We start from the raw sequence: 14,079 nt of genomic DNA, 5'->3' as shown, positions 1-14,079 counted from the left end.
TAGATTTGTATGTTGTTTTTTTATTTTTGAAATCAGCCTCTAAAAGTATTAATATGATTTTTAATGAAGTTATTTTTTCGAAAATGATTCAATTGAAGTATCAATTTCATGTGACGTGATTGAGGTCCATCAAAGGAAACTGCGCTCAGGGATCACTTTGATGCTAAGGAATGCGATACCGCCCGCGCACGGTCAACGGTTACGGGGCCTTCCCACTGAAGTCGAATCAACAGGATTCAAGCAGATCCATCCAGAATGAAGAATTTGCAAAATTCGTAGCACATTCGGGTGAGAATTCCAAATGGACCTTATATCCCCTTCACACGAAAAGGAATGAGTCGAAATGCCGCCAGAATAACTATTCTTTGTCCATTCCTGTGTAATTTGTACTCACATTCTCAATGCATTCCAGATATTCTTTTGGTCATATTCTGGTAGGATTTGAGGTGGCTTGCCGTTTCATATCTAATGAGATCAAAATGTTTCGAAAAACGTTGGAATGCCGTTAAATACGGTCAAGCAGTTAAATGCATTTCAATTTGAGCAGGACAAATCACAGATTTCCCAACAGATTTTGCGAAAGAGCTACTTTCGAAACGGTAACAGATGTTTTTCTCCGTGATGCCGTTTTTGTAAAGATTAATTGCATTTTCAGGAAAGACGCGGGCTTATTAGATCAACCTCGCGATGCTACAAGTCAGTGACCTCGCTTAAGCCCCTTTCACACGAAAGCATGAATGAGCTGGAATGCCGTCAGAATGAAAATTTGTACTATTCCTGGCGATTCCTGGCAATTCGTACTGTATTCTAAACATTCTTACCGCATTTTAGATATTTTTCGTGGCATTCCAACATTATTCGAAACATTCTTATCTCATTCAATGGAGAATCGAAACGGCAAGCCACTTCGAATCCTGCCCGAATGTGACCAAAAGAGTATTTGGAATGCAGTAAGAATTTCTAGAATACACTACGAATTCCCAGGAATAGAATTTGCATATCAATGTGTCGCTGGTCGGACAATGTTTGTTACAAAGTTGATTAGCAAATGAAAAATAACAGTCAAAAGAGAAAATTGACTACAGAGAAAAAGAGACTACAGAGGTCCCACGTGGAGATTGGAAAGTTTGCCGGTCGTTCCCTGCTGATGCTACGGTTACAAATACGCCAGTGCCCGGTCGTGTTCTTAAACAACAAATTTTTCCCAGTGGACTGCCGACATCCGGTTTGTGTGTGTGTGTGAGAGAGAGGGGGTGTATCTGTCGGTATTTTCTCGATTAAATCGCATCGCCTATTTGCCGTCTGGTCCAGGGTTGCTTTTAACTCCGAGTATAAAAGAAAATCAAGGGTCGCTTTCTCAATTGTGACCGTAGCATGAATTTAACTACTGATAGAGTGAGTTTTCTTTCCTGCGCTCTGTTCAGGGTCCAGGTTAGCATTAATGCAAAATGGTTGCGAATATTCTTTCTGTCTGTCTCTCTCTCTCTCTCTCTCTCTGTCCCTCTCTCTTTCTCTGTCTCTCTGTCTCTCTGTCTCTCTCTCTCCCTCTTTCTCTCTTTCTCTCTCTCTCTCTGTCTCTCTCTCTTTTTCTTTCTTTTTCTCTCTCTCTCTCTGTCTCTCTGTCTCACTGTCTCTGTCTCTCTCTGTCTCTCTGTCTCTCTGTCTCTCTGTCTCTGTCTCTGTCTCTCTGTCTCTCTTTCTCTCTCTCTCTGTCTGAAGAAAGATAATGTACACACTAGCATACATTCAACTACTGATAACGTTGAATGCGGTCTCACACTGCTACTGGTAGTTTAGAGGGTGAAGGCCAATTTGATCAGGCTGGTCCTGGTCTCCATAGGAACATTTTACTGAAAGTGGGTCATGTAAAAGTCTTTAAGCTAAGGGCACAAACGTGCAAATACGTGCTAATTACGTGCCAAATCATCGGCAATCTTTTTGGATCCGTAAGTGATAAGTACCCCCCCCCCCCCTACGTGCCAGTACGGGCGACGCGCCTGCCCTATACAGACTGAACGTTTTCAGATATACGTGGCGGACGTAGTCTCCCCAAAAACGTACGGAGAAGTTGAACATTCGGCGGGTTGTGTGCTTAGCTTTACTATTGATCTACATTCGTAGCCAGAGATGTAGATCAGCAAGTAAAGCTAAGGACACAACCCGCGGTGAGGTGAGTTATCAAATAGCCCCGTAAATATCGATACCGTACAGCTTCAAACAGTTCTGTTTCGTTTAAAGTACAAGTAATATCAAGATCATTCAGGTACAAGTCCGGTCCTGTACCTAAACCTCTGTACCTGTACCTGTACCTATACTCGTACCTGATGCTACCTGAATGAAAATCAATCAACACCCATATAAGAACATTTCAAATTGTCAGCAAATATAAGTAGTGCATCCTAAACTCTTAAATCAGTGAGACAGACATTAGCTAAAATCGGTATGTATATATCTTGTAAGTATACTTACAAAAACAAACAAATCACTGGCCATACTGATTAATGAGGCGTTTCAGAAATGGAATGTAGGGCAACATTAAAAGAGAATGACCAATAAAACCAATGTAAGAGGGCAAGGCTGTTGATCACGAGTACGCCCCCGCGTTCAGAAACTAATGGTGGATTTCCCACCGTGGACGGCTTAATAGAGCAGGGGGACTACACGGTTACAATATACCCCGGTAATGCATGTATGCCTATGGGGAAGTGGAGAAAAAACCCATGTCATTATCTCAAAAATAAAAACCGTTACAATTTGCCCTCAAATACTAGCCTAAATACTGACAACTGCCATCAAACGCATTTTGCAAGAATATCTATATCATAATTTCTGCAAATATAATGAAATAACCGTACATTGCTTGTGCGAAAGCCGGTCGGCTTGGTGGTTCTTTGCCTAGCCTAGCTAGTCTGCTACACATACACCTATTTCTTAAGGTAAGACTTTCTAGCTAAAGATGGACTTTCACAGCACTTGTGTTGCGTCCCTGCGGAGTTCGTGGATGACATAACGAATTTCAGAGATAAAGAACAAATTTTCTTGCGTTTTGTATATTTTTTGTCTTTTAAGTCATACTTTTATGTAAAACGCAATTTCTAATTCATAACAAAATCGCCGAAAATAACACAACAGTGCCGCTTGGGGAAATATTCCCCGTCGTTCGAATTCGCTAATGACCTGGGTGGACAAGCATCTAGCACCGTAGAGATAGCAGCGAGTGGAGTGGCCAAGCTACTAAATGTACACTCTCACTGCACTTGTATCAAGCTTGTGGCACTATTCAAGGGGTTCGTTCACTGCGTCACTGTTTTGTTATTTTTGCCCTTTTTTTATAATTCAGATATTGCGTAATACGTAAAAGTATGACTTAGAAGGCAACAAAATACACAAAAAAAGTAAGAAAATTCGTTCTTTATCTCGCTGAGTATCTTTTGAACCCCGCAGTGCCCCAAGCTTGACGCAAGTGCAGTGAGAGTGCACCTCAAGAAGGCGGGCTTTTCTTCATCCTTCGTCACATGATCACTTAGACGCGCGCTGTTATTAGCGGCCTGCCCCTAATCTGGCAGTAATGTACCAGGTATAAGTACAGGTTTTACCAGATCATTACACACAGTGTCCAGCGTCTGCGGTGTCGTAAACACGCCGTAAACACTCTGTTTGCTGAGCCCAGTCTTTAATCCTAGCCATTAGTTTACCAAACGATGCATTTCGCCTGAAAAGCAATGTGGTCGAACGAATCGTTGGGTTTCGGCGGCAACGACACGGCGGATTTCACGACGGCGAACATCACCGTGCCGGCAACGCCAGGCCTCGGGGCCAGGGCGATTGTCGTCCCGCTGGTGTACTCCATCATCTGCCTGGTGGGCATCGCCGGCAACGGGCTTGTCATCTACCTGGTGTGGCGGCACAGGGAGATGCGAACCGTCACCAACTACTACATCGTGAACCTGGCGGTGACTGACCTGGCCTTTCTCATCTGCTGTGTGCCCTTCTCAGCCGCCAAGATTGTCAGCCACTCCTGGGAGTTTGGAGAGTTCCTCTGCAAGTTCGTCTTCTACTTCATGCAGGTAGGATTGACTCATGTAGCTGTTTTTACCTTTGCCAGGGTTATATTTTGGGTAGCGTGTGTATGTATGTATGTATGTGTGTAGAACACCGGCATAACTGAAGAACGCCTGGATGCTTCTGCAAGTTCGTCTTCAACGTCATGCAGGTAACGCTAGTTCATTTAACGCGCGGGGTATCCTAAATTCGTCTTTTAAATTCGTATCTAGTCTTTAGTATTCCATGCAATACTATAGAATCACTTCATTTAGCCCATGTGGTCAAGAACATGGAAATAAAGATCATAACAACACGGCAGATCTTTAAGGCTGGGAGTTTCTGCACCAATCCACTCTGGATATAAGCGCCAGACAAGGGTGGGAGTCGTTATTAGGGGGTAATTCGTCAGGACGTTTTTCCGGGATGAATTCTGTTTCTATCATTATGATGTTGAATGATGAATTCCTCTGCAAGTTCGTCTTCTACGTCATGCAGGTAACGCTAGTTCACCTTGATCCGCGGGGGAACCTAAATTCGCTGTTTAAAAAATGGGTGTATTTAGAGGTTTCAGATCATCGACGTGGGTTTCAAATGTCAACATTTTAACATTTTCCCAAAAAATGGAATGCGAAACTACCTTCCATCGACATAACGATCCCCAAATATCTTGCTTATATATAACGGATATAGGTTATATTAATTAACATACGTACACCTAACGTTAGAGTTGATTCATGTAGCTGCTTTTTTTTCTATCATTTTTATCTATTTCAACTTTATAGTATAAGCACTCGCCCCGTATCAGATGGACAATTAATATGTAAAAAAAACGCAATACAGCAAATACAGTTTATATACCGTAAAAAGTTGAGGTAGATCAGCCGGGATTTTTGTAGATGAGATTGGCGTAGTGTGTCCAGAATGTGCTGTGTATGAGGGCGTCTGAATGGAATGAGCGGGAGATGATGTTGCTTTCAGATGTGGCGATGCGTTGTATAAATGCTTGAGTGATGATAGTTTCCTTCTCCTTGCTTCGAAAGTATGTACCCATGTGAGGCAAACATGTGGGATCCCAGAACTATCGTACTTTCCCGGAACTATCGTAGAGTGGAATTTGTTATCACCAAGCACAGTAGGGGCATCTTCTCTGGGTAGTTTTTAAGAACGCTTGCAGATAGATGTGCAAAAGCTAGGTGTGACGGATCGTTCGGTGTAATATAACCAACTGCTGCCGCGCCGCGTGCCTGCGATGCTGGTGTGTTACGCCGAACGGCGGTTATACCGGCTATATAGATACAGATACACTACTACTAGCACTTGACGCTATTGTTGCACTAGCTGCGGAACTTCTGTCGTGGATGAAACTTGTGATCGACTGCTCCACAGCCGACTGATGATGAGCACTCGTTTTATAGCCTAACAATATCATTAGAGCATTATAGTATGTGGGGAAGGACAAACTCAAGCCAACCGTTCACACTTACGCCCCATCTTCAGAAAAGACGCTGGAACCGCATGTTCCCCGTTCAGGAACCGACACACAACAAACATGCCAATATCATGAGAGCATTGTTATAGGCTATGCGTAGCGCGTTCCAGTGTTGAAACCAACACTAACATCAACGAAGTACAGCTGCAAAGGCGAGAGAATCTTCTACAATCGCTTCATTACTTAATTCTTTTAATATTCTTGCGTTTTAACTGATTAACTTTTATCACACAAAATCAATAGTTAATTGTCAGGCGCCAAGGCCCATAAGGACAAACAATTAGACGGTACATTAAAAAAAACAATAATCCAGTACATAAAATCAAAAGGCAGGATATACAACCCGTGCACGTGGTCTGTGTACTTGACAGCAGCTCTAAAATTTGGCTAACAATCATCCATTAGTAACCATTAACAGGCGCTAGACAGAAGGTAACTACATTAATGTGCTTAACATGGTACTACTAAGGTGCTTGCCATTCAGAACCAAGAACAGCGAAAGATAACAGCAGCTTCTTGTAAAATCATGACGTTGCTTCCTGCCTTGTCGTGGTCTGTTTCAGTGGTCAAGCGTACGCCAGCCATTATTTAGCACATGTAATTATACTGTTTGATCTTTCTTGGCAATCAGCACCAAGGACAGCGAAAGATAACGGCAGCTTCTTGTACAGTCAAGACGTTGCTTCATGCCTTCTCGTAGCGTGTTTTAAGTGGCCAAACTAACGTCAGCCTTTCTATCATACATTTAATTTGGTCTTTCTTGGCATTCAGCACCAAGGCCAGGGAAAGCAACGGGTACAGAAAACACGCAAGTACTGTTTTGATAAAGTTTTTTGTGGGACAGATGTTTCACAATGATCTTTGATGTTTGCGTGTTCCAGTTCAACTCTACACGACAACACTGCCGAAAAACGTGCATCAGCAAATGGCAGATGCTAAGGCGGCAAGAGCTTCCTCTACATTAGCCTCATTACCTAGTTATTTATGTTGTTGTGTTTCCACAGGTTAACTTTTATCCCAATAAAGTAGCCATTTGACTAACATGTATTCATCAGTTACCATTAACATGCTATAGGCAGAATGTAACTAAATAATGTACTTAACATGGTACTACTGGACCTGTCTGAGGTGCTTGCCATTCAGCACCAAGGACAGCAGAACATACGTACAGCTTCTTGTAAAGTTATGACGTTGTTTCGTGCCTTGTAGTGGTCTGTTTTTGTGGTCAAACGTACGTCAGTCCTTTTATCGTATATGTCATTATACTGATTGATTTTTCTTGCCATTCAGCACCAAGGCCAGGGCAAGATAACCCCAGCTTCTTTTAAAATCATGACGGTGCTTCCTGCCTTGGGGTGGTCTGTTTTAGTAGTCAAAGTAACGCCAGTCCTTTTATCGTACATGCCATTATACTTTTTGATCTTTCTTGGCAATCAGAACCAAGGACAGCGAAAGATAACAGCAGCTTCTTGTAAAATCATGACGTTGCTTCCTGCCTTGTCGTTGTGGTTTTAGTGGTCAAAGTAACGCCAGCCTTTTTATCGTTCATGCCATTATATTGTTTGATCTTTCTTGGCACTCAGCAACAAGGCCAGAGAAAGCTCCGGGTACAGAAAACACTTCAGGACTGTTTTGGTGAAGTTTTTTCGGGGACAAATGTAACGTTATCACAATGGTCCCTGCTAAAGTGTGTGTGGCCCATTTCCATTCTACACGACAACACCGCCCCAAAACGTATATCAGCAAATAACAGATGCTAAGGAGGCAGGAGCTTCTTCACCAATCGCTTCATTACTTAATTCTTTATGTTGTTGTGTTTTCACTGGTTAACGTTTTTCACACTAAAGTAGCCATTTGACTAACAATCATCCATTAGTTACCATTAACAGGCAGAAGGTAACTACATTAATGAATGAATGAATGAATGAATGAAGACCGTTATTGCACATTTTTGCCACACCGGGCTAAGTACAGGTCACAACAAGACATGTTGAAAAGATACAGTTCACAGATACAAAATGAGATTATTTCTGGATAAATTCAACTTCTCCTCGCTTTTCTGTTATAGTGGAGATAAAAGAGCTGATATGTTTTATGATGTACATAACATGGTACTAATGGACCTTCCTGATATGCTTGTCATTTAGCACCAAGGACACTGAAAGATAACAGCAGCTTCTTTTAAAATTATGTTTTGAGTATTGTCCATTCGCAATCTAGGTTTTCACATACTGAATCGGGTTCAGGTCTGGACCTGGACCTGATCCTCTGGACCTAAACCGGACCTGGACCTGAATTTTCTGTACCGGTACCCACCCCTATTTGATACTGTAATTTTATCTTCAAACTCGATTCTTTCTGATGTCGTTGAAAGCTTTGAATACGTTGTTATTGCTTTTATTTCGTTAGCTATCGACGTAATGGCCATTGAGGACGCATTCAGGTCTCCCAAGTGATTCCCTGTCCAATAAAGTCGCTCACTCTCTTACTCCGGCGAGCTCGCTCAGAATCTCCACATAACTAGTTTCCTCTACCCCTCTTTGTCATCCATCGCTGCGGGAAGTTGCTGCTGCAGCGATACGTTTAATGAATGAAGACCTTTATTGCGCATCTAATTAACGGCGTGTTGCTCGGAACGATTGAACAGTAGTAGGATCGATTTTGGTTCATTCATGTATTACCTTTAATTAGCTTCGCCAAGAAGCTTATGTTTTTGCCGACTTGGGTCTGTATGTAGGTCAACAGGATATAACTCGAGAAATTGTGGATGGAACTTTTTTATTTTTTGCAGGTGTGTAGCGGTTGTTTAAAGGCATGCCTAGTTCGAAAATGGGTTACCTGGCGTTTTCCTATGGTACATTAGCGAGCTTGGTATTTTTTTGGGTGTTTTTTCGGGAGGCATAAGTCAAAATGTAGCTGGGCGATTTCCACGATATTTGGCAGGTCTGTAGCGGCTGTGGAAAGGATTGCCATGTGCGAGAATGGTTTAGCTACCTTTTACCTATGGTGCTGTAGCTGGCTTTGTATGTAAGTGCGTTTGTCTGTAAGCAAGATAACTCGAGATGTTCTTGATGGATGTTAATGATATTTGGTTGATAGGTAGGGGACACAGAAAGGAAGGTCAAGTTCGATAATGGGCCTCCTGGCAAATTGTTTTGGTACTGCAAGTGAGCATCAAAGTTTGCGCCTAAATTTTCCAGAAGTGCCAGGTTCGTGATTTTTTACTGGTGGATAGCTGTTGGTACTAGGAGTCAATGGTCTAATTTTGGGCCCCCTAGCAGCTTGTTTGGAATTGCAGTGGGTGTTATATTTCGTAACTTTTTAGATGGATAACTCCTGAGGGGATTGATGGATATTTTTTGTTTTTGGTAGGTAGGTACTTCGGATGATTATCAACATAATGAGATGCAAATTATATAAATCACTCTGTATTTAATATAATTACTTAGGGAAACTTCTATAACGGTTGAAAAATACTTGTGACGGAGTCACCTGAAAGGACTTGAATCGACCCATAGATGTCTAAAAATAGAGGAGAAGTAGGTCAAAGGAGCCAGTGGAAGCAGGGGCTCCCTGATAAACAGACGTTGTCTTGGAAGCATGAAATTCTGATTGACCAGGGATGTTACTAGGTCATCCGTGTACTATTCCGCCAGGATGGAGTCTGGTAGAGACTACTGGCTGAAAAATGCCTATAAATGGTCATGGTTCATGTTAGCAAAATGCAAAGCCTGACCGTGTCCAACACGTATCTATAAAATTAAGCAATTAAATAGCTTGCTGAATTGATGTCAATACGACGGCACACAGCAAAGGATTCATAGCAGTTGAAATATAACATATCTATATACAAGTGTTGCTTATATCTATATACAGATCAACAATAAAAGCAACACTATATCATGGGAACGGTAAAAATGTAGTAGAGGGAACTTGACGAATATCACTTGATATAAAGATGTAGAGCTAATACGAGACACTTCAGGTGTATTTTCTCATGATGGACTGCAAGGAAACTTGGTGTTCCATGTGCCAGTAACACTACATGGGTCTAAACAAACGAATAAGTACTATGTAAAGTCAGTAATATAACATAATTGAACAATGACGGCTTGTAACACATAGTACTTACATCTGTGAACTAGGTTAAAACAACAAGTGACCAAGTGCTGGGACAAGACAAACCCAACATGTTGAAGAACAGCACTTAGGTCAAAAGGGTCACCGTCAATTATCCACGCATTCCTCAACTCTTAACAGAGATGTCATGTTGTAAGGGAAAGGTCGGCTAGAAAGAACTGACATCATTGCGAGAAATACAAATCGCCAAAGGTGACAGGCGGCTGTCATCGGACAGTCGCAGAAATCATAACCTTGGACTCTGTAAAATACCTCTGACTTAACTCGCGACTGCAAAACTTTACTATTTTCATGAGATTGAAACAAACGTTCACCAAGGCGGGGGTCGTAGCAATCCTTGCATATGGCCCTTAGATGACCCTTGGTGAGTTAAAAAGTTCCGTAAATTGGAAGGAACAACTGTTACAGTGGCCGGGGTTTGGTGAGTGACGAATGCAATTATCGGCGTGACTTCCTGTGGTTTCCAGGTTTCCAAGACCTACCCACATACCAAATATCACTTCAATCCATTCAGCCGGTCTTCAATTTGCTGGTTTCTACATACATACATACATACATACATACATACATACAAACGCTACCCAAAACATAACCAGCTCTCCGAAAGTAATTATGACAACACAAAATAGAACAGTAACCTCATACCTGTACAAATTGTTCTGATTATGCAAAGACATTCATTCACATCGCCAAAACATTTGCTGCATTATGTACACCGACAGAATAGACTAATCTACTCACAATGTTCATAATCCAACCAACCACTACATGATGTGACTAGATAACATATGGACTTATACACATTAATCATTCAAAAAGAACTATCTTCCATAGAAATTGTTTATTTGGCGAAGATATGTGTTCGAGGAACTCTAGTTTTTTAATGTACATGTTGTTGATCCACGAGACAATGGAGTCTAGTAATCACTTGTCGATGTGGATTCGGCGGCCTGTTTGCCTGATCTGACCTGCACATGGTTTTTTAGGTAAATGAGTGACGTGCGGAACGGAACGATCCAAAACCCCGCCCCCTGTTCGATCATGGTCCTATTTTGAACACCTCCGTCAAAAATAACCATTTGTGTCCCACTGGGGCAGTTTTTGACGGAGGTGTTCGACATAGAATAGAGGGTTCTATCTGTTTGATGTGGTGTTCGACAGGATCGGTCCATTCTTTCTCCACCCTCTCGTCTACTGACGCTCATAGTCCCACAGGTGCAGGAGCTGCCACATCCAAACGGCAACATGTTAACAGCAGATGCAGCTTTGTTGTATTTGGAGCATCTGTCTGTAGCGGCCACGCATCAACTCATGATGCAAGCGAGTGATTGATTGCAAATTGATTGATTGATTGATATCTGACTCTTAGAAGGACTTCCGAGAAAGGATGTAAGGGTTCCTTATACTCTTTTTCTTGTGAAGCGGGTTCGTCGTGCCCTACTATAAACATGCCCCTTAGGCCTGCCACTGCCACTTTAGGTATGCATTACCATATATAGCATTATATGTGTCACTGTGGAGAGTGATGATATTCAGGACATTCACCCGGGCTAGATTTCGATCGGGGTCTTTTCTAGGACAAATCCAGATTTGAAACAGGAGTCTACTCTAGGACAGATTGCCATCGGAAGCTGTGCTAGTAGAAAGGAGGATTGTCCTGGCTAGGGCAGACCCCGATTCCAATCTGTCCTAGGGCAAATTAAAATCTATTTCGATTCTATTGCGACTGACATCTGTCTTAGGACTCTGTTAAGGGCAAATCACGATTCCAATTTGTCCCAGGAGAGACCCCGATTTTTAATCTGTCCGAGGACAATCCGCAGCTGTCTAAATCCTGATTTCTATAAAGAAATGTGAGATCGCGTAGCGCAGCGGCAGAGTGTTTGGCTCGAAACCGAGAGGTTACGAGTTCGAATTCGGCCGCGTGTCACCGATCTTGTACCCTTGGGAAAGGCACTTTACACGACTTTCTTCACTTTATCAGGTGAAAATGAGGACCTAGCTTCGGCTAGGGCCGTCCCTCGGATAGGACGTTAAATGGAGGTCCCGTGTGTGGGGAGAGCCACACCACAGGCACGTAAAAGAACCCGCCACATGTGCGATGGTGCGGTGTGAGCGGATCAAACCATTCCGGCCAAAAATGGGATAGGGAATTTCCCGAGCAGCCTCGTAACACCTGCTTTGCCTATTGAGTCAGTGAAGTCAAGCTTGCCTAAGTTTGATGTTTCTGACTTAGGCCACAGCAAGTAAATTTTATGGATGACATCCTCTGCAGACTGCAAAAATAGTGCGATAAGGCGAAAAAAGATGGGTGAAAAAAACAAGATGGCTACATTTTCAAAAATAGGCACCATAAGTTGTGATGAATGTTGTAACACGAATAAAAGGGACAAAACATGGTACCAGAGCCAACAAGGCATTTATTTCTGTATTAAAGAAATGACTTGGTGTGGTAAAAGTGACACTAGTGTGGTAGACTGACATCACACAAAGTTGATAACCACACTCATGGCTTCCATATTGGTGTCACTTTTTCAAATCCAATAAGTTTTATTTCTACAGTCCTAGGTACCTCGCAAGTGTCACTTCTGCAAGTACAATCATTAGCCTAAGGCAACAACACAACATATTTGCTCATTTTCATTTTTTAAACTTTTATCGTCATGTTGACCGTCCATACAGAAGAAAAAAAATCTTGTTTTTTTCCTGAAATCAGGCGAAAATTAATGCGCGCGTCATCCATAAAATTTACTTGCTGTGGCCTTAGGGAGAAGTGATGCTGCTACAATCGCTATGGGCCGCTCTTCATCTTCATGATGGTAAATTTGCATGATTTACCTTGATCGTCACAACACCAAAGGTTCTTAACTTATGCTGACCACAAATGTCCGGAACACACATAGTACACACACACACACTGTCACACACACACGCACACAATATCACACACACACACACACTGCCCCCCCCCCCACACTGTCATACACACACACACTCTCATACACACACACAACACACACAGTCATACACATACTGTCACGCACACACGCACACACTATCACACACAAACAAACACACACACACACACACACACACTGCGAGAAATCTAGAAATATTGAAGCGTAGGTGGAGTGTTCACAAAAGAAGGTGTAAGAGTTAGATGGGTGGTCTTAACGTCTCTAGGTTAATTGCTTATTTCCTACGTCTACCCGGCTTCATCATTTCATATCCATGAAGTGTTAACAAAAGAAGCGGTACGTGGTTGACGTGTTGTACACCTGCGCCCACGTAATTTCCTGCTGTGTCGAGACAGGCTTCACTTAAGTAAAGTAGTAGCGGGTTCTAAGAAACCTCTGAGGTTCTAAACTACCAGTCCAGAAGAAGGTATATCACTCCAAACCATTAGCCTATAGAAATTTATAATCCCAAGCCCAAACCGTTTTCAATAGTGTGAGTGCTTGAGTGTGTGTGTATTTGTGTGTATTTGTGTGTGTGTGTGTATTTGTGTGTGTGTGTGTGTGTGTGTTTGTGTGTGTGTTTGTGTGTGTGTGTGTGTGTGTTTGTGTGTGTGTTTGTGTGTGTGTGTGTATGTGTGTACGTGTGTGTGTGTTTGTGTGTGTGTTTGTGTGTGTGTGTGTTTGTATGTGTGTTTGTGTGTGTGTATTTGTGTGTATTTGTGTGTCATTTGCAGAATCAGAATATTTCGGGGAGATATGAGGTCTCCTAACTCTTGTTTTATTCAGTGCTTCGATCTTGCCGAGAGCTGATACCGAAATGTGAGTCTGTATGGAAACATCCACTCTCATAGTTCCACAGGATGCCATGAAACCGCAACATGAGAAAATGTACATGAATATAAAGTGATCAAAAGACATGTATACCCATGCTGCATCAGTAATTTTTATGTATATCTTAATCATGAAAAGGCCTCAGTCTAAAGCATTTTTTAAGTGGCGGTATTATGTCATCTGGCATTATGAGAGTTACTATCGGAAGAGCGGTGTGTATTATAGATGAACAGCATACGAGCGATCGCGCTGACGTCACGGTTACGTCACGTGACGTCATGGTAGGCAAAAAGCTGCTGGTGGGCGAGGACGGCGGGCTGAACCCTCCTCGCCCACCAGTTGCGCGCGGGAAACGCAAACATGCCGACCAGTTGTTGTGCGCTGAATTGTACTAACCGGAAGGATAAAGGCAGTAGAAAGAAGTTTTTTAGAATCCCTGCGGAACCAGGACGAAGGGCTGCATGGCTTAGAGCCTTAAAAAGGTCAGATTTTGAGCAGGGAAAGAAAAACCCGACCGCGGCGTGGACACCACGAGGCCACGAGAGAGTGTGCAGCGACCATTTCATCTCAGGTTTGTGATCTATATGTTTTATATTTTGTTGTTTCCCCCTGCAAAAA

The 14,079-nt window shown here is 42.5% G+C and overlaps 1 protein-coding gene across 1 annotated transcript in view; it reads left to right on the top strand.

Moving 5' to 3' along the window:
- The first annotated feature begins 3,722 nt into the window (after positions 1 to 3,722).
- LOC118424970 (somatostatin receptor type 5-like) overlaps positions 3,723 to 14,079 on the top strand; it is a 28,125-nt gene continuing 17,768 nt past the window's right edge. Inside the window, exon 1 of the mRNA XM_035833780.1 lies at positions 3,723 to 4,067. Coding sequence (XP_035689673.1) covers positions 3,723 to 4,067 — 345 coding nt within the window. The remainder of the gene's footprint in view (positions 4,068 to 14,079) is intronic.

The sequence above is a fragment of the Branchiostoma floridae genome, chromosome 10 (genome assembly GCF_000003815.2).
Source record: "Branchiostoma floridae strain S238N-H82 chromosome 10, Bfl_VNyyK, whole genome shotgun sequence".
Classification (NCBI taxonomy): Eukaryota; Metazoa; Chordata; class Leptocardii; order Amphioxiformes; family Branchiostomatidae; genus Branchiostoma; species Branchiostoma floridae.
This window is presented reverse-complemented; position numbering and strand designations above follow the sequence as displayed.